The sequence below is a fragment of the Hyalella azteca genome, unplaced genomic scaffold, assembly GCF_000764305.2.
Source record: "Hyalella azteca isolate HAZT.00-mixed unplaced genomic scaffold, Hazt_2.0.2 contig2126, whole genome shotgun sequence".
NCBI lineage: Eukaryota > Metazoa > Arthropoda > Malacostraca > Amphipoda > Hyalellidae > Hyalella > Hyalella azteca.
Genome location: NW_025932412.1, coordinates 90,430 through 111,714, shown reverse-complemented (window position 1 = coordinate 111,714; position 21,285 = coordinate 90,430). Strand labels below are relative to the sequence as shown.

Sequence of the window (21,285 nt, the reverse complement as noted above, 5' to 3'; positions counted from 1 at the left end):
AAATCAACACGAGTGTGAACTATTCATTCAAAGTCTTATATTTGCATTATCTAAGTACCATGCACTTAAAAATGACTTGCTAACTGTATAACTTTGCTTGAAAACCAACAAATAAAACAAATTCTGACATGGTTCCTCTCACGGCAGGAGCGAGTGGATTATATGTAATGCAGCGTTTAGAATTAAAATATTTTCAAACATCAAAAAAGTTTTATTGCATAGTTTGAACTACTTGATTAATGATTATATGTTACATTGCTAGCAACTTATTCCTAAATTCGCATGCATAAATAATTTGTTTGATTTCATACTTTGCTAATAGTAATGTATCACAACTCAAGAGGTTGTGCGGAGAATGAACTCCCCCCACACATAAAAATTTCAGTATTTTTCAAATTAATTTTATTGTTCTTTTTTTTTAATTTACGGAAATTATGTCGTTTAGTGAAGACTACATGTAATAAAATCGCGGATTTGATTTCCACTTTGGCCCACTCACTCCAACATAATTTGTTATATGCAAAAATTATATATGGCGCCGCTAAAGCGCCTTTAGCAACAGAAAATATAAAATAATATGATTTAATTTTATGCTAGATTTACTTCCAAACCATAAATAAAACTGAATAATTAGAAGAAGAAAAGTTCTAATTCTTTTAGCTTGAGTGTGGAGAGGTGGGAGAATCTTGCGGTCTGCGGACGTGGTTGGCCGGTACGGCGAACAGCTGGTGGCAACATAGTCATGATAGTGATGTTAATGATAGCCAGACTAAACTATTCATATTTCAGTAATTAAATACTTCATTTTGCAGCTAATGTTATGATGGGGAGTTCACCAGTCCTTCAGGCGAGTAAAGTACTACTGCTAGGGAATTAATGCAAGCTTCTTAATTTTTTTCAGGTACACCGTACAGGTAGTATCAGTTTGTCACTAGGACTGACTAGGTACTGTCACAGTGTCTACACTCTACTGGACTGGAAATTATCTATTTCACAAGACAAGCTGCTATTAGAGCTTTCTTACTATTTCTATAGGACAAGATCAAGGGTAGATTCTGCTCAGTTTTCTTGAATAAGTTGAATTGTTGTGCTCAGCTCAACAATTTCAGCACAGCTTAGTTGTGCTGAATTGTGCAATATAAATTCTTTCCTATTAAATTTTCTATGAGGTATGAAATGTACAAAATGCCCAATAGCTAGTCTATTAAGTACCTAGGACATTTTTCATAAGAATATTTAAAAGTTTTTCTTTAACACATACACACCTTCCCTTGCAGCTGTTCCTGACCTACTGAGATATTTTGGCGCCTAGAAGTCTTGGCGCTAGGGGTAAATTCCAATATTGCATGCTGGCAGTTAACGTGTTAAATAATCCAATATTCTAAATATCACTGTAACACTGATCTTTATCTTAAATAAACTTTATATTTAAATTGCAATTTGCCTCATTTCACTCTAAAATCAGATATATCTTTTAATTGTTTCATTTGTTTGCCCATGCCTGGAAAGTCTTGTGTATTGGCCTACATGCCACTTTTTTTTGGGGATGTACATCAGCCTACCAGGCATGCTAGAAACAAATGTACCACAGTTACAGTATGACCAATTTACCAAATGTCTCTTGCTAGTTGCTTGCAACCTTGCACCTGCACTGAGTCTGTTGATCATAATACCAATGATATCAATAACATTATAACATCAGCAATGATATGATGTCATAGGTCACCAATGATGTCACTGGCCACTAGCTCCACATTGTTATGAACATAAACACTGCTCATTAGTTTGTACCAGTTTATACTAGTTGTGAAACAACATAAACATCACTTTGAAAGTTTATATTGGTTTATACTAGTTTTGAAACAATGTGGGGCAAGTGGGTCACCAGCAGGCATGGTCTGGAATATATCTACTTAGGGAGCTGGAACTGAATTTTTCAGGCCATGTTTTCATGGATTTGCCAGCCATGATTCTATTTCTTTGAGCCCTGATTCCATTTTTTTGAGCCGTGAATTCCATATCTTGGCCATGAAGAGCCATTTACAAGCCTTGAACGTATTTACAAAGTCCATGCAAGTGTTAATGCAGTCTGACCGCCATGAGGTGACCTCAACTATGCGCGATCTTCAACAAAATGTTTAGGTTGACTTGTTATCACTTATCATTAAGATGATTACCTTCTGCATGATATTTTGACGGGAACAGTATAATAATGCAGATTGTGGAAGTTGAACATTTTATGAAATGACATGTTTGCAAAGTGCGAACCACGATTTTTTTTCAATCAATCAAAAATACATGACAGTAGAGCCACGAGATTTCATACCTACTGAAATTGTAAGATGTTAGAGCCGAGATTTTTCAGGAAAAAGTAGGACGTTTCCCAACCTGGTCACCAGCATCACATTGTGGGCCACCAGAAGTCCAGCACCACATTGCAATGAACATAAACACTGCTGTTCAAGTTTGTACTGGCTTATAGCAGTTTTGAAACAATGTTAAGACCAATCACTGGTTTCCAAGGTAACAAGGTTATACCAATTTATACTAATTTTGAAAAAAGTGAACTAAATTTTCTGATGATGAACTGATGATAGGAGCAAATTTTGAGATTTTTAGGAGCAGCAGTGCTCACACGGAACCATGGTGGAATTCTAGGAAATGGTTGGTCATTTAGATTCACCAGGACGGCCATAGAAATCCAACACTACTCACTTGAGGAGCAGGGGGGAGTGGGATGGCCACACGCTCCAATATGAGCGGGCCTGCAGCAGCTTCAGTGTACTCGTCCTGCTAAAATAGGAGTGAGACAAGCATGCTGCTGGCCCCCTCATATTGGAGTGCCTGCTCCTATTGGAGTGAGCACACTCCTATTTTTGCCACCGCTCTCCTCAATTACATAGGTACATGGATTTTTTTTTATGCAGTTTAGACAGACTGAAGGATCAGACAGGGGTATCATACAAGGGTTAGCTTATTTAATGTTTTTAAAAAATATTCAAGTGAAAAATAGGCTTCAAGCCTCAAGGACCCATGAAGGTTTTACAATAATATGTTGTATAATTTCAGTTAATACAGAATACTGTCTAAAACAAGTAATGTATATTAATTTCCTGCTGCATGACATTCTCTACTGAAATGGTGTCTTTATTGTCAATAGGTACTTATTCTAAAATGCAAATGAAGTACTAATGTTTTTTAAGTTAAATTTTTTTTTTCAATTACTAGAAATAAGAGAAAATTCAAGTCAAGTACCATACTCGAAAATTTAGAATTTGTTAAGATCAGTTGTGTGATTGTTAATTATGATATTGATCTCTTTGTTACAGTGGAGAAAATTTGAGTTCTTCAATGTTGTTGAGGGTGCTGATGATAACCAACTGGGTTCACTGCTGAAGGTATGTGGTGATAAAGCTGAAACAAAAATGATCCATCTCTAATTACATGTCCATGTAAACAAAGACTATTTTTATTTTTGGTCAAAAGGATTATTAATATTACTCAGCTAGGTATAACATTCTTTTAGCTGTCACCTATAAATTTTAATTTTGCCAGGAATTTAGATGTGTAGGCAATGTGGAATCCCACCTTGCTTTGAGACAAAACCTAAGCCTCACAACAAAACCATGATTCTTTTTTTTTGTAATCAAATAATTTTTTCACAAAAATATGCGTAATCAGCCAACAAATTATCAAGAAATCACTACTAGAATTTTCATTTACCTTTTGCATATATATTTTTAATCACTAATTATGTTTGTCAGAGTGGGTCGTCATTGACAGCAGCATGCAGTGGACGGGACCTCATTTACGTCGGAGACTCAAAGGGGTTTGTTCACACTTTGAGTCGTACGCTCGACTCTCCTGTGCCTTCCTTCCCAGCACACGACGCTAAGGTGGCCTGGATGTGGGCCGCTGATGCTGCTTCTCTTCTAGTCACAATGGCTGTGAGTTGTTTGAATGAGTAACTTCAAAAAATATCAATTCCAAGCTTCATTATCACCTCAAAATGAATTAATATATAAATTTCAGGGAATTTACTACTTTGCATGAATTTTTTTGCCTGCAATTTAATCCAATCAATTGGCAAATTTTGAAAATTCAATAGCAGTAAATTTATCTTCAAATTGTCCATACTTTTTTGTAAGGGCTTCAGAAATTCAACTTTTTGCTGATTTCTGTGCTTGCCTGCTGAAGGTTTAAAAATGTATAAAAAAAATTTCTTGAGTTGCTTGCGTGATGGTATGTTTTTAACAAATACCACCATCATGTGAAAAACTCTTCATATTAACTGCTTCTTAACAGATAGTACTTATATATATACTTCTTTTACCAGGCTCTCAGAAGCTGGCTCTCTTGAATCTTTCCTTTGTGACCACATTTTTCAACTGACTCTTTTAAACCCGCTCTATTTACTGGCTCCCTTTATTCTGCCCTCTTGAATTTACCATTTCTCACTAGTTACCTCAATCTACTCTCTTTTGGCATTAACTCTTTTCCTAGGCTAATGAAATTGTGAAGTTAAATATGATGATTAGCTTGAATCTTAACCCAGAGGGCTAAGATTATTATGTTATAATTTGATATGATCAACAAATTGGAAATCATTTCAGCACCCCGCGAACGGCTGCTCAGAGCTGAAGGTGTGGGCACCAGACAGACTGCAGGCAGACCAGCCGCTGCTGCTGCGCCTGCTGCGGCCTGACCCACGTCCCCCGGCGCGCCCTGGTGCTGCTCTGCCACCGCCGTCCACCGTCACCGCAGTCGCCGTGCACCCCAACCTCAACATGCTCGCCCTAGGCTTCACTTGTGGGGCCATCATGCTGTATAGAGGTGCTCTTGTGGGGCCATCATGTTGTATAGAGGTGCTTTAGTGGGACCATCATGCTCTATTGTGGTGCCCCGTTTGGGGCCATCATGCTGTATAGAGGTGCTTTACTGTGCTTCGTGTCGAGACTGCAGAGTGCTCTTATCTTTTGAGTAGCTTCATGTCGAGACTAGAGTACCTACTCTATCTTCTGATTAGCTTCATGTCGAGACTGCAGAGTGCTTTTCTCTTCTGAATAGCTTCATGTCGAGACCACGTCGTGACGAAACATTGCTCTGCGCGAGCTCATTTGCAGCATAAAGAAAGTGTCATTAAATATTTCTTCATTGACTATTTTATAGGAAGTATAAGCAGGAAATTATGTTCAATTGCGAACACTTTCTAATTAGATGGAAACGTTTCAATAGCACACTATTGGATGGTGATTGCTTGTCTTCATTGTGATGAGTTAGAGAATATTGCTTGCTTGCTTGCTTTATTTTGTGATGATTTTCTCTACTTATTTGTCTCTTTCTGAGATTTTATCCTCGTCTATGAAGCCGAGCATGTCCTCGCAAGAGATAGCTTGCATTGTGTGTCTCTTGAACTCATATTCAGCCGACCATTGTGATTTAATAAATTATTATTATGAACAAGTATTTATGGCCAATATGTGTCGGTTCATTTGATTGCAGCCATGTTTTGTATGCGTAGGAGATCTGGGCCGGGACCGTGAAAGAGGCTCCACATCGCGCGTGATAGTAACGTTCAGCTCGACCGTAACTAACCTGCACTTCCACCTGACCATGCACACCTATACCGCCCACACCAACGCCAGGACCGGCAAGACTAGCAGCACTCCTTCAGTTGACGTGCAGACAACCAGCCTTCTCATCACTACCACGACCAACGTCTACAGCATGCAGTGCACGCAGCGTGACAAAGAGACCACCGTCAGTCATGCTCACTACCTTCTTGTCTAGTCTGTAGCTGAAGAAAATATTAAGTGAATTTGTCACGGTAATATTAAGTTATTTATTTAGGACATTTTTCTTTCCTTGAGGTGGGCTACCGAGCTGTTGCCTTATTTAGATTTGTATTGTTGGAGGCAAAGCAGGTATTGCAAATGTATGGTGAAGTTGTAGCTACAGGTTGTAGTTTTGTTGGAGTTCTTGCTTTGACTGGAGTGCTGAAGTTGTAGTTTTGTTGGAGTTCGTGCTTTGACTGGAGTGCTGAAGTTGTAGTTTTGTTGGAGTTCGTGCTTTGACTGGAGTGCTGAAGTTGTAGCTTAAATTGAAAGCAAAGCGAGATAGAAGTCAATAAGATCATTCAATGAACATCAACCTCCTGATTAGTTCATTCTGCATTACACTAAGTTTTGCACATGCTATTCCTGCAAGGAGGACAGTTCTTTAAGCTGGCCGGCAGACAAAATTTCCTCTTCGTACTGACATATCTGACCTTATGATGAGTTCAGGACTTCCTAGTCCCCGGTTATGCTGATGCGCCGCCTTCGTCGTCCTCCGTCTCCGAGTCACCCTAACGCGTGCTATTAGATGCATTCAATTTCCTCTAAAACTGTAGTGTGAATGGACGTTTTTTTGTACGAATGACCACCGTAAGCTTCGTAATTAATACTGACTCCCGTAATTCTTTTTCTAATAATGGAAATCGATCTGCGAGTATTGGGTGTGAATTTCGTATGTAATTTGGTGTGCAGAGCGAGCTTGACAAGGTGGGCTGCCGCAGCGGATGCTCCGATCTCGCTGTTGGTCGCAACGAGCACCACATCTTTGTCATGGCCAGGGATGACGTGAGTTGCTCCTGTATAAGTAATAATAGAAGGATGACTTGATTGCTGCCTATATAAATGATAATAAATAATTAAGAAATATCAGCAGCCACAAATGGCTCATTAAATTTTAAACAAAACGCCTTGCCATGTTGGTTAAGATACATCAATTTTCTACGCACAATATTTGTGAGTGTATTAATTTTAATATCATGATAATTAATGGTTAATTGTGGTTCTTTTATCGGAATTGGTTAATAAATCAAATTTTCGTTTTGAGATTCGCTTCTAAGAGATGATATTAGACCAGCTATGCCTATTTGATCTAATGACGTTCATGATTGTTATATTAAGATAACATGAATATTAGATTACCTGATTTTTTATACGATCGCTATTTAAGTGATATAAAAAAGGACTCTGGGCTGGCAGATCTGCTACAGGTCACGGAACAGCAAACTCATATTATGAAATCATTATGAAAACCCCTGAGGGTTTTTTTGGTGAGGTTGGTTACTCCATAACCTCCGAGTTAATTACCGCCATTCCTGCTCATACTTTTGCTCTTTATTAGACTTAGCTGTAGCTTATTTGCCTCCAAAATATTCTTTATTGTTTAATGCAGTAGTTTTTAGCTTCTTTTTTTTACGTTTGAATAAAGCTTGACTCGGTGCTACAGGCGCTGTACAGCTACAGCAGCGAGGGGCGTGCAGGCTTCTACGCCTTCCCAGGCCTCAAGGAGCTGCTCTTCTGCCATCGCGGTTACGCCATCGTCGTCCAGGCTCAAGCGGATAGAAACGCTCCCTCCAAGTAAGGCTCCGCAATGCTTAACTAATATATTGGTAGAATTTCTATAAACCACTTGGAAGCTAAATGCCAGGGCCTATACTTTCAAAAAACGTTAAGAAATCTTAAGTTCATCAGCCAATCATTGACGGCGTTTCAAGCCAAATCCACCAATCGTAGACAAGAAAATAGAGCGTTCTTACTTACTTAGTGAAACTTACGTTCACTTAGCGAGTTTTAAAAGTATGGCCCCAGATGTGGGCAGCTAGTAGGTATTCTGAGTTGTGCACACCGCGCACAGAAACATTTGCTTTGTGGATAAATTTCTTGCCACTGCCGAGCCAGCCGTTGATCTTATTTTTCAATAACTACATGAATTATTGTATATAAATAAATAAACGGTATTGCTCTGCATTTAAATTGATGGTGAAATGTTTTTTCGACCATCTGTTATTTGAATTTTTATGAGTAATTTGACGATTTCTCGTTTCATTTATTATTATTTAATTTTCAAATGCAAAACTTACATTAAAAAGTATAAAACTGCATATAGTTTTAAATTATATTCCTCATATGATGACATTGTTAGTTTGGCTGGAGGTTAATTGTAGTAAGCTTTACGCCGCATGTCGAATTCTTGTGGATCTACTGTTCCAGAATTATTCTTCATTAAAACTAAATTCAAGAATTTACATTTACTTTTTTCTTAGCCGCTAGTGCTCCTTCCACCACGTTGTAGCGGTGGTAACAAATGGCTCGTTCATCTTGCTTTACTTCATCATATGTGCTCATTGTTTAATTCTACCTCTACCTCTTTATTTGACCTTGTGTATATAATTGAGCAGCAACAAGCGAACGCTTTGCAACGTGTACGACCTGAGCAACCAAGTGATCGCTCTAACGCACCCGCTACCTGGTCCACTAGTGGGGCTAGTGTCGGAGTGGGGCGGCCTGTATGGGGTGTGCTCGGCAGCTGGAGGGGCGTCACCCTCCCTCATACAGTTTCAAGAGAAGCACCTGCACGCTAAGATGGAGATCCTTTTCAAGAAGAATCAATATGATATTGCTGTCAGGTAAGAGCATATGAAGATGGATTCAAAGCCACTTTGTTTGTATAGAATCGCTTCTGTAATGGTTTTCATGTTACTTTGTCATTAGGACAATTCAACTGAGAATAAATCTATTAGGGTTACGTGGTATTGAAATAGCTTTGGCTAGGTAAAAAAGCGCAGAACAAAGGGAAAGCCCTTTCCCTTTGTTCTGAGGAAGTGTTTTCCATTTAAAAAAGGTTCATAATCACTGCGCAGCCTGGCGCGCGGCCAGAAGGTGAGCGGAGAGGGCGTGGCTGAGATCCTGAAGCAGTACGGCGACTGGCTGTACTCTAAGGGGGAGCTGAGCATGGCAGTGAAGCAGTACATCAAAACCATTCCTCATCTCGAGCCTTCCTACGTCATCAAGAAGGTAAGGGGGAGCTGAGCATGGCAGTGAAGCAGTACATCAAAACCATTCCTCACCTCGAGCCTTCCTACGTCATCAAGAAGGTAAGAGGAGCCCACAGAATCTGAAATGGAATTCCGGACACTTAGATGGAAGTCATGGAACCATTGTCAGTAATTGTGCGACAAGACATGAAGTATGAAACGACAGCTTTGCAATTTATGTTTAATCGGATATTAAATTCTAAATTTGAATGTTTCATGCTTTAACATATACGCTCGTAAGGAACGTAATGCGAGTCCAGTCTGAACACAAGTTAAAATCAAAGACTCCCATTTACACTTCAATACACGCGTTTTCTTGCCAGTTCAGCTATTCCTCGGTCTGGTAAGTTTTTCCACTGCTGCTCTCCAGTCAATTGTTTTACTCGTATTCTTGAGCAGCTCTAATAAATGCCGCTATTTAATCACTCATTTGGAGCCAGTCATTTTCGTTGCAGTTTTTATACTGATAATATAAAGCTAATTGAGGCTAATATTCTTCCCAAATAGGTCCTGATGTATAATATGGCAGGTAATAAATCTATTGTTTGATTTTTAGCTCAATTAAGCCATTTATTTATTTCAATTAGTCCACTAATAAATCTGATATTTTTGATCAGTTCCTGAGCAGCGAGCACATGTCGTTACTGGCGGAGTATCTGGAGGCGCTGCACGCGCGCAACTTGCACAGTCCTGACCACTCGTCGCTGCTACTGAACTGCTACACGCGACACAAGCACGACGACCGCATACGCTCCTTCATTGAGGTGCTTTGCCCTTTCTCACGTTACAATCTCAATAAAAAAAAATCTGAAATAATTATTATGCTTTGAGTTCTCATACGGTTCAATGAAATGGAAATGAATGTATTATTGCTTTTTTTATATTATCATGACCGTAATATGAATGAAATGAATTAATCTTTATGTTACTTTAAGTTTTCATCTCTTCTCCCATTCAAGTTTGTATTTGTCTCGTGACACATTGACCATGTATTGATCTTTTTTTTGTATTTGGTGGACATGTTAGGCTATTGTTGCAAACGTCCATTGAACTTGAATATTCAGCTAACATGTGTGTCATTACTGCTCAGTCAACGTGGATCATACTAAACATTCATGTATGAATATCAACTAATCGTATACATTCAATACTTTGACAGCGTCACTCGGTCATGAAGTGCGTTAGGGCGAGTGCATCAACATATACACACGTAACGTTTACATAAATAACGCGGCATATATTAACCATGAATTAACTTTGTGCAGAAACACAGCAAGCAAGTCAAAGCCGCTCAGCAGGAGAAGGAGAGACAGCTGAGGGACGGTAGCGACCACCACAACCGCTCCCCCGTGGCCGCCAAACACCTGGCGCCCGCTGGTCTCAAGTGAGTCCCGAATCTTAACTCTGTACTCTGGAACCTTGCCTCTTACTTGCCCTCAGTGCCTTTTATTCACGACGCGTTAATCTGAACGTTCCTTCGTAAGTGCGGCACTGCATCTCTGCGTGTCTTTGGCTGCTATTGACTTGGCTCAATGGCTCTTATATTCACTATAGAATTGCGGTTATTCTTCATGACCTCGTGATAGAAGCAGTGCATGAACTCATATGCTACTGCTTCTCCTTCAACCTCCGTCTAATTTGAGTCAAATAGTGGATAACTCGATTCCGTGTTTAATAGATCTATCCTCGAATAGAAACAACTCTCATCCAGATCCATAAATTCTCTCAGTCTGTTGGTTGTGGGAAATTTCTCAAAACCGCCATGCTAGCGTGTCATTATTTCTTATCGACGCACTTTCTTCCAAACTAACATTGGGATCAATCTTTCAGGCGTGGACGAAAAAAATTATAATTCAGAATTACTCTTGCATCAAACAGTCTCTGTCGTGATTAATTTATTATCTCTGAACTTATTTTAACTTTTTAAGTGTTAAAATGGAAAGTTGCTGCCGAATTTATCAGGTGAACTTCCACCTTTTCAGTAAAGTTATCAGTGGATTACACTTGAACTTATTTTAAGTATTAAAAAAGGAGTGCTGCCATTTTCGTTGCAGCGACGAGGACGTGAGCGTGCTGGTGGAGGTGTGCAGAGAGGGCGGCTTCTATGAAGAGGCTCTGCAGCTCTCAGCTCTGCACGGTCTGCACAGTCTGCACCTCGACATTCTCTGCAACCACACCAAGCAGTTCACCAAAGCCATTGAGTGCGAACATTATCCTATAATTTAGCTAAATTTTCTATAATTTGAAAGTCATTGAGCTTTATCACATTACGATCCTCTGTAATTCCTTTTACTGTGAATATATTTCAGTTCACCCTCAGCTCATTTAAATGAGATACTTCAATATAGTTTCTTCAGCTCTGAGTTAATGTCTGAGTTCACTGCGCATCAAATGGCATGAAGATTCAGGCATGGCTTAACCTTACTTAACTTGACCACTTAACCAGCCAGGCTTTACTTGACTTAATTTCACTTAACTTGTTGTACTTAACTCGACCACTTCACCGGGCAGGTACATCCGCACGCTAGACCTGAGCGCCGCCAGCGAGCAGATGGTGGCCCACGGTAGCGCGCTCACGAGAGGCGCTCCTGACGAGACTCTTGAACTGCTCATAGAGCTGGCCACGGACTACACGCCTGACAACACGCCGCTGGTGGGCGAGGTGGGTCATAATGACACAATTCAGCTGAGCTATGATGGTGCAGTGGTGAGAGACTCAGTCTCTCGCACCCAGCGCCCGGGTTCGTGTCCCACTGAGGACAAGTTCTTCCGTGAAGCTCAGCTCATGGTCAAGTCAGCCATTCATTCAACTCTGGTTGATAAATAAGTACCTAACTTGTCCAGGGTGTTGTGTAATGCAATAAAATGGTTTTGGCGGGTCGGGTAATTACAACAACAACACAACACACTTGAGCTGCTTATAGAGCTAGGTACGGACTGCACGCCGCTGGTGTGCGATGTGATCATGTGGATCATGATGTCACACTTGAGCTGCTCATAGAGCTGGCATATCTGGACGGTTATCTGATACTGTCATGTCATCAGACGTGTCTGGACGAGTACCTGATACTCTCATGCCATCAGACGTGTCTGGACGAGTTCCTGATACTGTCATGAGGGCATGATACTGATACTGTCATGCATTTTAATCAGGCCTGTCTTGACGGGTACCTGGAGGGCCGCTCGCCTCAAAGCTGCCCTCCCGAGAAGTTCGAGAGCGTTGTGTGCGGCGACAGCCTCCTCGCCATCCGCTACATCGAGGGCGTCTCGAAGCGCCTTCTGCAGCTCGGCCATCCGCGCCCCGCCACGCGTCTGCACGAGATGCTCCTTGCCGAGTACCTGCACCAGCTCAGTGCTGCTTCTGAGGGTGACTTATTTGTTTTATATTTATATATTAATCTCTATTTATGAATTAAGTATGACATGATATAGGTGTGAGCTTACAAGCAAGTTCTTTGTAGAAGGGAGTATAGGTAATTGAAATTGCGTTAGCAGTTCCCTATGACCAAGCATAAGTCTTTGCGATTGCGCTGGCAGTTCTCTATGATCAATCATAGGTCATACTTGCAGACGTGGTGCGTGAGGCGTGGGAACAGAAGGTGCGCTCTTTGGTGAGCGAGGACAGCCTCTACCCTCTGGACCCCGCCCTCGCTTGCCTCCTTTGCGACAGGCACAACTACCCTCACGGCAAGCTCCTCATATGGGAGCACCACCGCATGTAAGATCAAAAAATGCCTAATCCTAGTTAAAGTTTTTTTTAGTTTACTTCTGTTACTAGTCTTGATATGTTCAGCAAGATTTTTATCCTTTCAACAGAATCCTTGCTCTAAATGATTCGATTTGAAATAATGTGCCCATGTACGGTAATCTGTTGTTAGACTCAATTTTGCAGCCGCACGTACCCATGAAGTCGAAGCTTGAGTAAATTGCTAAGAAGTTTGCTGCATATTAATGGGTTGTCATGATGTTTTTTCTTTATAACTGATCGCTAACCTGAACAAAAAGCCTAAATACATTATCATGTAGCCCTGAGATCAATTGCTCTGTATTCTGTGGTTAGGTTTGAGCAGAGCCACTTATATTTATTTCACATATTCTATTTATATGAATTAATTCGCCTGTACAATCTGCTGTTCATGACTTCGACCACTAAACGGACGTTGCTCGTGCAGGTTCGACGAGATCCTGCAGCACCACATGGGCGCTGGGGACGAGCAGGCGCTGCTGTCGGTGTGTGAGGCGCAGGGCGGCAAGGACCCCGGCTTGTGGCTCACGGCGCTGCGTCTGCTCACCGCCCCTCAGCTCCCCAGGCCCCCTGACACGCGCGTCCTGCAGCGCGTCCTGGCCAGAGTTGGTGAGTGGGACACGTGCGTCCTGCAGCGTGTCCTGGCCAGAGTTGGTGAGTGTGACACGTGCGTCCTGCAGCGCGTCCTGGCTTGCGTACCTCACGGCGCTAGCGGACCGCGAGGAGGAGGCGGCACTCGCCCACACCTCCCAGCTCACTGACATCGTCGCTGAAGCCGACGCTGTGCGCGACCAGATAATCGCTATACAAAACAGGTGCTTTAGCAGTACTTCTATACAACTGTACCTTGCCCAGGGGTTTGGACAGGGTAGTTCGGAATAGTAGTTTGAGAGGACGATTGTTTGGAACAGGGGCTGGGCTGGGATGTTGTTTGAATGGTGGGTGTTGCCGTACAGAACAGCTCATGGAGCAGATTGTTGATTTGACTGTCCAATAAACTCCAGACTACCAAGTATCACTCAATGTCATACTCAGGTTCTAACTGGCATCTTCATCATTGCTACTTCATTGACTTTGATTTTCCGGAATACCAGTGTTGAGAATGAAATCATTACTATATAATTTATTCTTTACTTAGATAATTCAATATTTTTATTTCAGCTCTCTAATATTGATTATTAGTGAAGTTGGGTGCATCTTTCATGAAGCTTACTTTCTGGCACTCTGTATTGACTGGAAGGCAAAATTTCATTGTAAAGTCCTATTAAAGTATATGCAATTCGTTTGGATGCAGTTATAGTTATACGTTCGTTAAACTTTACTGTGACCAATTTTTGGCTTTAATTGATGACGAAATATCCTTAATTTAATCGATGACGAATTATCCTTTATTATTTATAATGAAACTGTGCGTTTTTTATAGTGGCTTGGTGTTCACGGAGAGCAACTGCGACGCCTGCCACAAGGAGCTGGAGTTCCCAACTGTACACTTCTTCTGCAAACATTCCTTCCACCAGCAGTAAGTCCTTCCACCAGCAGTAAGTCCTTCCACCAGCAGTAAGTCCTTCTAAATCCTCCATTGTTGGTCTTCTGCCGATTGGAATTTATTGGGCGTTTATTAATTTAAATGTAGTGAGTTATCAATTCTAATATTGGTTTAATGTGTGCAATCAATTCTTGTGTACGACGCTGTAATAAAACTGTGCTCACGATGCCATAGCAAAAGCTCATAATTTAGTTAAGGCATTTAATATGTGATATCTGAGTGGTGTATTGTGCGTGCAGCTGCTTCTCGTCCTACTGCAGCAGCAGCGAGGAGGAATGCCCCATGTGCCTTCCTCGCCACAACGACATCCGGGACTCCCTCAGACAACAGGTATATGCTTTATATATTGATAATAGTTGAATATTCCTGCTTTGATATGTGGAAATGAAATAATAAACCTCTTGAAACGAAACTCCTCGTGAAGAATGACCTAAATTACGAGAGGCCAAAGAATTACCTATCTAAAGTGATACATAACGCCCTACCTATTTCTGTCACGTACCGGTACCAGTGTTGGGTGCGCTCGTTAACCCTATGAGTGGCATAGAAGGCAGTATTATAAATATAATGTAAAATGTAACAAATTGAGTAGATTATATACCATGTTATTGTTTACGTAATGTGACAGTTGTTATTGCATTAGGCGTCACACCGCGCGACGATCCAAAGCTTCGGAGAGAGCATGTCTGGGGGCGACAGCGACGACGTGTTCAGCGAGCTGGCCGACTACCTGGCGCGCGGCCTCTTCACTGACTACACCGCCAACCTCGCCATACACACCTCAGCCTCACACACCAACACTGCTAGAGGTGCCATCAACATGAATAAAGTTAGATGTCCACACCTCCGCCTCACTCTACACCTCCTCGCACAGCTTGGGTTCTACACCAGCACTTATATCACATCTACTCATAGCAAATTTTGAGGTCTTCCTTCCTATTTTTTGTATTAACGTTTGTTTGCTATTCAACCGTATTTTCGTGCACTTGAATTTATTTGGTTCCTAAGGCATTTTTCCTAAATTCTTGCTAATGCAGTAAAATGATCCTGAAGTCTGTTCGAAGCACCGTGATCTACTGGCTTTGTTCTATGCCAAATCTTGAATGTCGTGAAAAAAAATCTTCAGACCATGAACGTTTGTGTTGGGCCACCTGCGTTATAGGTCTTCATTTAATGCTTTAGATATTATTGGTTCCTTTTTATTCTATTATGCACCTTGTAGAACTAAATTTTTGTTCAAACTCAAGTCATGTTCAGTACTAATATTTTGTTGAGATGTACGGGAAATTTGTTCATAACAGTACATCAAGTAACCTGAGCAGCTCTTACTCATGCAGAAATTCCTTTAATTGACGAGTCAGCAATAACTTTAACGGTCGCTCTTCATTTATTGTTGTGCAAGTCTTCTGAACGATATAAGTTTCGGACGTTGCTAAGCATCTTCCGTCAGCGATGATCAATATTGAGACTGCAGCTACTGTTGCTTCAGCTGAGACGGTGAAAAGAACTCTACTTGTGAAAGAGGTTATTCAGATTCTGGGATCTAGTAATAATAAATTGTAACCAAACGATACCTAAACACACAAATTCCCCCTATTTTTATTGTTGTCTAGCCAGGTTTAGATTTAGAACCACTTTCCTGCCCATTCAAGAGCGTATTTGTGGGTCTTGTGTAATGGTAGCTTTCCTCTTTGGTCATCTATTTGCTTTGATTGTTTCTTGCTCCCGAAACCGAGGACATTTTTACACTACATTTCTTGTTGTTGGGCCATGTTTTGCGTGATGTCAGATTTCAGGTAACTCGGTATGTCGTATTTTTTTAGTTGGCTTATACATTAAATTTTATTTGGCTTATACATTCAATTTTATTTTCAGTAACTTTTTTTTTGTACTGCAAATTCTTCATTGCTAATTAATAAAAAATTATTCATTTGCTCATCCACTGTCGTAATTAGTTGTGTTCTTATTGGAAAAAAAAACTTATCTTGTGGCACTCAATGCATTGCTTCTTTATACGAGTTATTTCATGTTCACTTAATGCACTGCTTCATTGCGTTGTCTGTTCCCTACTGTAGACTTTTTAGCTCAATTTTTTTTATTTGCTGCATTTCATTTGCTTGCTTCACGTAGATGATTTAGCCACAGCGAGTTTATTTTGTGTGTTTCTGTACTGCTTCACTTGCTTGTGTTGGTGCAGCAGCTGACGCCGCAGCTGCTGATAACGAGCAAGCGCCTGTCAGCGCCCCTGGCACTCCTGACGCAGGTAATCAGCCCCTGTCAGCATCTCCAGCACTCCTGACGCAGGTAATCAGCTACTGTCAGCGCCCCCTGCACTCCTGACGCAGGTAATCAGCGCCTGTCAGCACTCCTCGTACAGGTTTGCCTGCTGATGAGGGTACCTGCTTTTATTAATGTATTCGTCGCCCAGCTGTCATTGGATCAGTTCCCTGCTAACGAACCTAGGATTACTCCTAAGATTTTCTTTCGTATGGACTGACGTTCATGACGTTTCTATTATTTTTAAATAATGATTTTATTTAAACCCAGATTCTTATTAATTTACAGCGTTGCGCATTGCCTCCTGCTCGAGTACTACCTATAGACTTATCACCTACAAATTTATTCCTAAGTCACTTAGATAAATGCCACCCGCCCTTTAATCAGGCTACAGTAGAAGATGGGCTCCGAATAGGTGACCCAGTGCCTAGTTCTTTATTCGTACACGCTAAACACGTTTCAATTCGAAAGGAACATGTAGTTCTGTTCTCATTCGTGTCTTGATTTTTCAGCGGCCGCTCGCACGAGGACGACGGCAGCCGCAGCGGCGCTCGACGCATCGCATCTCAGCGGCGGCGCCTCAGGTGAGATGTGGGGGCCTAACTCTCCCCTGGGGGGTGTGTAGTACACCCCCTGGGGGGTTACCCCCCATCTCTGTGTGGGTATACCACCCATCTCTGTGTGGTAGTATCCACTCTGTATCCTTAGTATATGTTTCGGACGTAGCAGGCACAGGCCGCGATGGATCGCCGCCTCCGACAATCGCGCATCCGCCCTCAGAGTGCATGTGCAGATTGCAGTTTGCAGATGCACTCTGTGTTAGGATATCAACCTCATATGAGGTTGAGGAGCTGCTGATCTTTAATTGACTGCTCAAATCGCTCAGCTGTGTTGTGATCGATGGTGATTCGTTTGAAATCGCTCCTATTAAAGAATTCAATACGTACGTCATTATTTTATTTTCTTACCTAATCATTTACAATTACAAACAAATGAATATAGTGGAAAAGGCAGTCGTGTAGAAGTTGGCTCTATTGTCAGTCCTTTTCCTTACTAATATGTAATAATGTTTTATTACATTATTATCCTTTTCATTGCCTTACAAATTCAATTGAGTTCAATTTTGACATTCTTATAGTGACACTAATGAGCTTGTGTCGATGGAAGATATATAAAAATTCGATGTTAGTGTGCGAGCTCAGCTGTATGCAAGCTCTGCAACGCGTGTGACGCAAAGTCACGATGTACGAGTTGTATGCCACTATTTTTCAACGTGTGTTTTATTTATAGTATTTCCTATTTGTATCCCTTGCAATGATGCTACAGCTCATAAAGCGTTAATCTGGTCACAGTTTAAAATATAACTAGCCTCATAGTTAAACTGGTAACAAGTATAAACCTTCCGTATTTCCAGAGCGCTAGCGTCACTTCAACTACAACAAACATAACCTTCCTTATTTTCAGAGTCTCGATTGCGTCTTAAAGAAGCGCGCGGGCAAGCGCTTCCTGCAGCGCAAAGCGGAGCCTCGGAGGGGCGGCTGAGGCATGAGCAGGCGAGTCGTGTTCTGGACGCTGCCTCAGAGGCGCGGGTTCGTGGCGTCGTCGCATCGTCCGTCGCCATGCCACAGCCCGAGGCGCGGGTTCGTGGCACCGTGGCATCGTCCGTCACCATGCCACAGCCCGAGGCGCGGCTCAGGTCGCACGGCAACATCTTCGACAAGGTTGGGTCACCAAAGAAAATGTCACCGAGATTCGGCCGGTCGCCCACATCCCTAATGGACCAGATCACCGTCTCGGGAGGCGTGCCCCTTGCACCCGCCAAGCGCCGCCCCAATTTCGCCGACCACACGCACCCAGAAAGCATATCTTCGGCGCTCGCGAACTCGCGACCTGCGGCTGTGACAAACGCAGAGTTGAACCCCTTCGAGTCGGCGTCTAATAATCCCTTCGGGGACGACTTCGAGACGGAGGCTGACGATAATAACCCCTTCGGTGGCGACGATGAAGCCGACAACAAGAATCCCTTCGAGGAACCCAAGGCCGCCTCAAATCCCTTCGAAGAGAATGACAATGACGACAGCCTCAACCCGTTTGAGGAATAATTTTCCATTTAAGTTTCCTTATTTATTTTCTTGTTTACATCTCCGTAGTGGAATATGCTGTTAATATGTTTCGAAGTATAGATAGTTTCCTGTGTTTGTCATTTATTGAATATTTATTACTTATTGCAGTTTGTTATCGAACTCAAGAGCACCATTATTATTCCTATTATTTTATTAATGCTGTGTTTTTTATGCTGAATTGGTGAAGTGTTATCTTCGCTTCTATCCTTTGTCGAGATGGTAACTCTCGTTACCAGGGTATTAGGTAGGAATAACATTGACGTCAATTAACGTATTCCTAGATAATTAAGAAATATCATTTGTTAATAAATTATCTTAACGCCAATTTTGTTGTCATGAAAATCGGCCTCATGCGTGACTGTCCAGCTCACGTGTCTTAAATCAGCTCAACATTTGAAGGGTGTGAAGTACATCGTGTCCAGAACGCGTGATGTGAAGAATAAAAATTTGTAACGTGACCTCGAAATTTTGTACCAGACGACACGATAATTTGTTCGTACAATAATTATGATAATAAAAGTTTCACTGTGCATCGTATTACTGCAGTGATCATATCATATGACTTCGCTTGAGTTATTGAAGGGGAGAATTTGTAAAATTATCAATGCCTTGCTGACAAGGGTTACGATATCGGAAATATTTAATACATCTCACTTCGGGAGGTTTGGTGAAGTTATCAATTAGCCAATAAATAGAATGTTTTTTTACGATATAAACTCATGAGATACTCGTGTAAGACGAAAATTTTTGCTGTAATTGATATTAATTTCCACAATTATTGCTCGAACTCTAGAGCTCAGTTTTCCTCTTTTCGTCTTACCTCTTTGCTTCTAGGAATCGCGTGGTCGGCAAAAATAATTTCACGTTGTGGCATTGCTTCTTCCTACCAGAGATACGCGCTCGCTTCTATCACACGGAAATTTCACACATTCACGCATTAATTGCACGCGATACGCTCACCCCGCGGGAATGTGTCACTCACATTCTAGGGAAGTGGCGTTCCCTGGGTCCCGTAGCCCCGCCAAATCTGTTATAAAAACGAGTTTTTTCTGCATCATTATTCATGCCATGAACTGCTTCATGCATGAATAGTTTTTCTTCATCTTTATTCATGCCATGAACTGCTTTAGGCATAAATAGTATTTTTTCATCATCATTAATGCCATGAACTGCTTTACCGTCATTTAGGATTCAATTCAATATCGAATGGTTAAAATTGATGATGTTCATCTTCAGCTGTCAAGTTTTCTGTATGTCAGCATCGGAGCTCTAATTTCTTATTGGGCTGCAATGCAACTTGAGGTCGTAACAAGGCGTTGTGTGTCTATTGAAAATAATGTGAAGAAAGAAATATGAAGAAGAGTAAATGTTCGTCATGCACTGGTGAATTAAAGCTTTTAATTTCAATGCTCAAGCATTAATTAAGCTCGACCGTTGGAGACGCGAAAAGCTCTTAATTGTTGCCTAGTGGCCGCCCTGAGGCCGATTAACTCTGTATCCTGTCTATCATTTTAGGAAACTATGCTTTGTTTGCCACGTTATTCAGTATGATGTTATTTTTCAAAATTAGACCGGGCTGAATTCCGACTTTCTAAGCTATTATCTAAATTTCCGAATAAGCCTTGTACATCAATCGCTATTGAATTACTGACATGATCTACATCATTGTTTGGAATTCCATCACTGTAGTTGATGGGAAAGGAATTAACGCTCCATCTTGGATACTTAATTCTTTATACTTATTTTCTCTAAAGTAATGCGTGAGGTGAAAACATTCCCTTCCTCAGAGTTGTGTTAGTGACTGCAAGCAGGTCGCTCTGCCATCTTATTTCCTCAGATTAAGCCGTAAAAATACTTGGTCTGCAGCTACATCGCTTCCTCACCACGATGGCCAAACTTAAAGTTCACGTTGTTTATTGGTGAGTTGCTTCTCCACTTGCATGTACAACTCCTGAGCCCTCATTCACGCTGTCAGAAAAATGAACGAGTCATCTTGTCCAAATAGTGACACATTTTCTGAACGTAGCACTAATACGTCCTTTTCCCGGGCCAGGTGGACAGGTATTAACGCATAAAGTGCATAGGTATTTAGACAGAGCCTCACTAATTTCTTATATTGTAGTGCCATGAACTGGTAAGTCCCAAATAAAGAATTCCTACTTCACATGGCGGTCGCAACTTGCTTGTTCAAGAATTGGATTTTCATTACGATTTCTGAATATGGATAGCAACATCATTTATTTAAGGTCGTACCTTCACAATTTGTCTTGTTCCTACTACTTCTAAAACAAGCCTTCCTCCTACACATCATTTCTAAATAGATAGTGACATCATTTATTCAAGATCATACCTTCACAATTTTTCATATTCAAACCACATCTAAAAACAAGCCTTCCTATTACACATAATTTCTGAATATGGAGAGTGACATCACTTATTTACAGATACTACATCTCCATTATTTATTTTATTCCTACCACATCTAAAACGAGCCTTCCTACAGCGGAGCCTGAGGCTACGCTGGCAAGTTCCGCTCGTTACAGGCGGAGCTGCTGAAGGAGTTCCCCGATGAGATTGAAGTGGTGAGTAGATTATATATCTGCTCAGTATTATCGTTATGTATTATCTTACGACTTCGTTGAACATTCTCTCGAATTATTCCCCCTGGATAGCGTAAAACTTGCGGCTCAGGTAAGGGAACCTCGAAGACTGGGCCGCTCATTGGTGC

The 21,285-nt window shown here is 41.4% G+C and overlaps 1 protein-coding gene across 1 annotated transcript; it reads left to right on the top strand.

The window, feature by feature from the left end:
• Nucleotides 1-486: 486 nt before the first annotated feature.
• Nucleotides 487-19,087, top strand: LOC108671860 (vacuolar protein sorting-associated protein 11 homolog). Its single transcript, XM_047885219.1, has 23 exons — nt 487-847; nt 3,330-3,398; nt 3,765-3,947; nt 4,614-4,833; nt 5,522-5,760; nt 6,528-6,620; nt 7,279-7,409; nt 8,228-8,458; nt 8,693-8,846; nt 9,484-9,630; nt 10,132-10,250; nt 10,921-11,067; nt 11,378-11,528; nt 12,020-12,233; nt 12,437-12,584; nt 13,039-13,233; nt 13,292-13,426; nt 14,035-14,130; nt 14,397-14,487; nt 14,801-14,966; nt 16,355-16,420; nt 16,947-17,018; nt 17,899-19,087. The coding sequence occupies exons 1-23, from the start codon at nt 821-823 to the stop codon at nt 18,534-18,536; spliced, it is 3,732 nt and encodes a 1,243-aa protein (XP_047741175.1). The 5' UTR covers nt 487-820; the 3' UTR covers nt 18,537-19,087.
• Nucleotides 19,088-21,285: the final 2,198 nt, after the last annotated feature.

Bases quoted from the DNA above. Each gene is read 5' to 3' on its own strand.
- LOC108671860 (XM_047885219.1), top strand. From the start codon at position 821: ATGATGGGGAGTTCACCAGTCCTTCAG. The intron at 7,410-8,227 runs GTAAGGCTCCGC...TATATAATTGAG, and splicing joins GATAGAAACGCTCCCTCCAA to CAGCAACAAGCGAACGCTTT. The intron at 14,967-16,354 runs GTGCCATCAACA...GTGTTGGTGCAG, and splicing joins ACACACCAACACTGCTAGAG to CAGCTGACGCCGCAGCTGCT.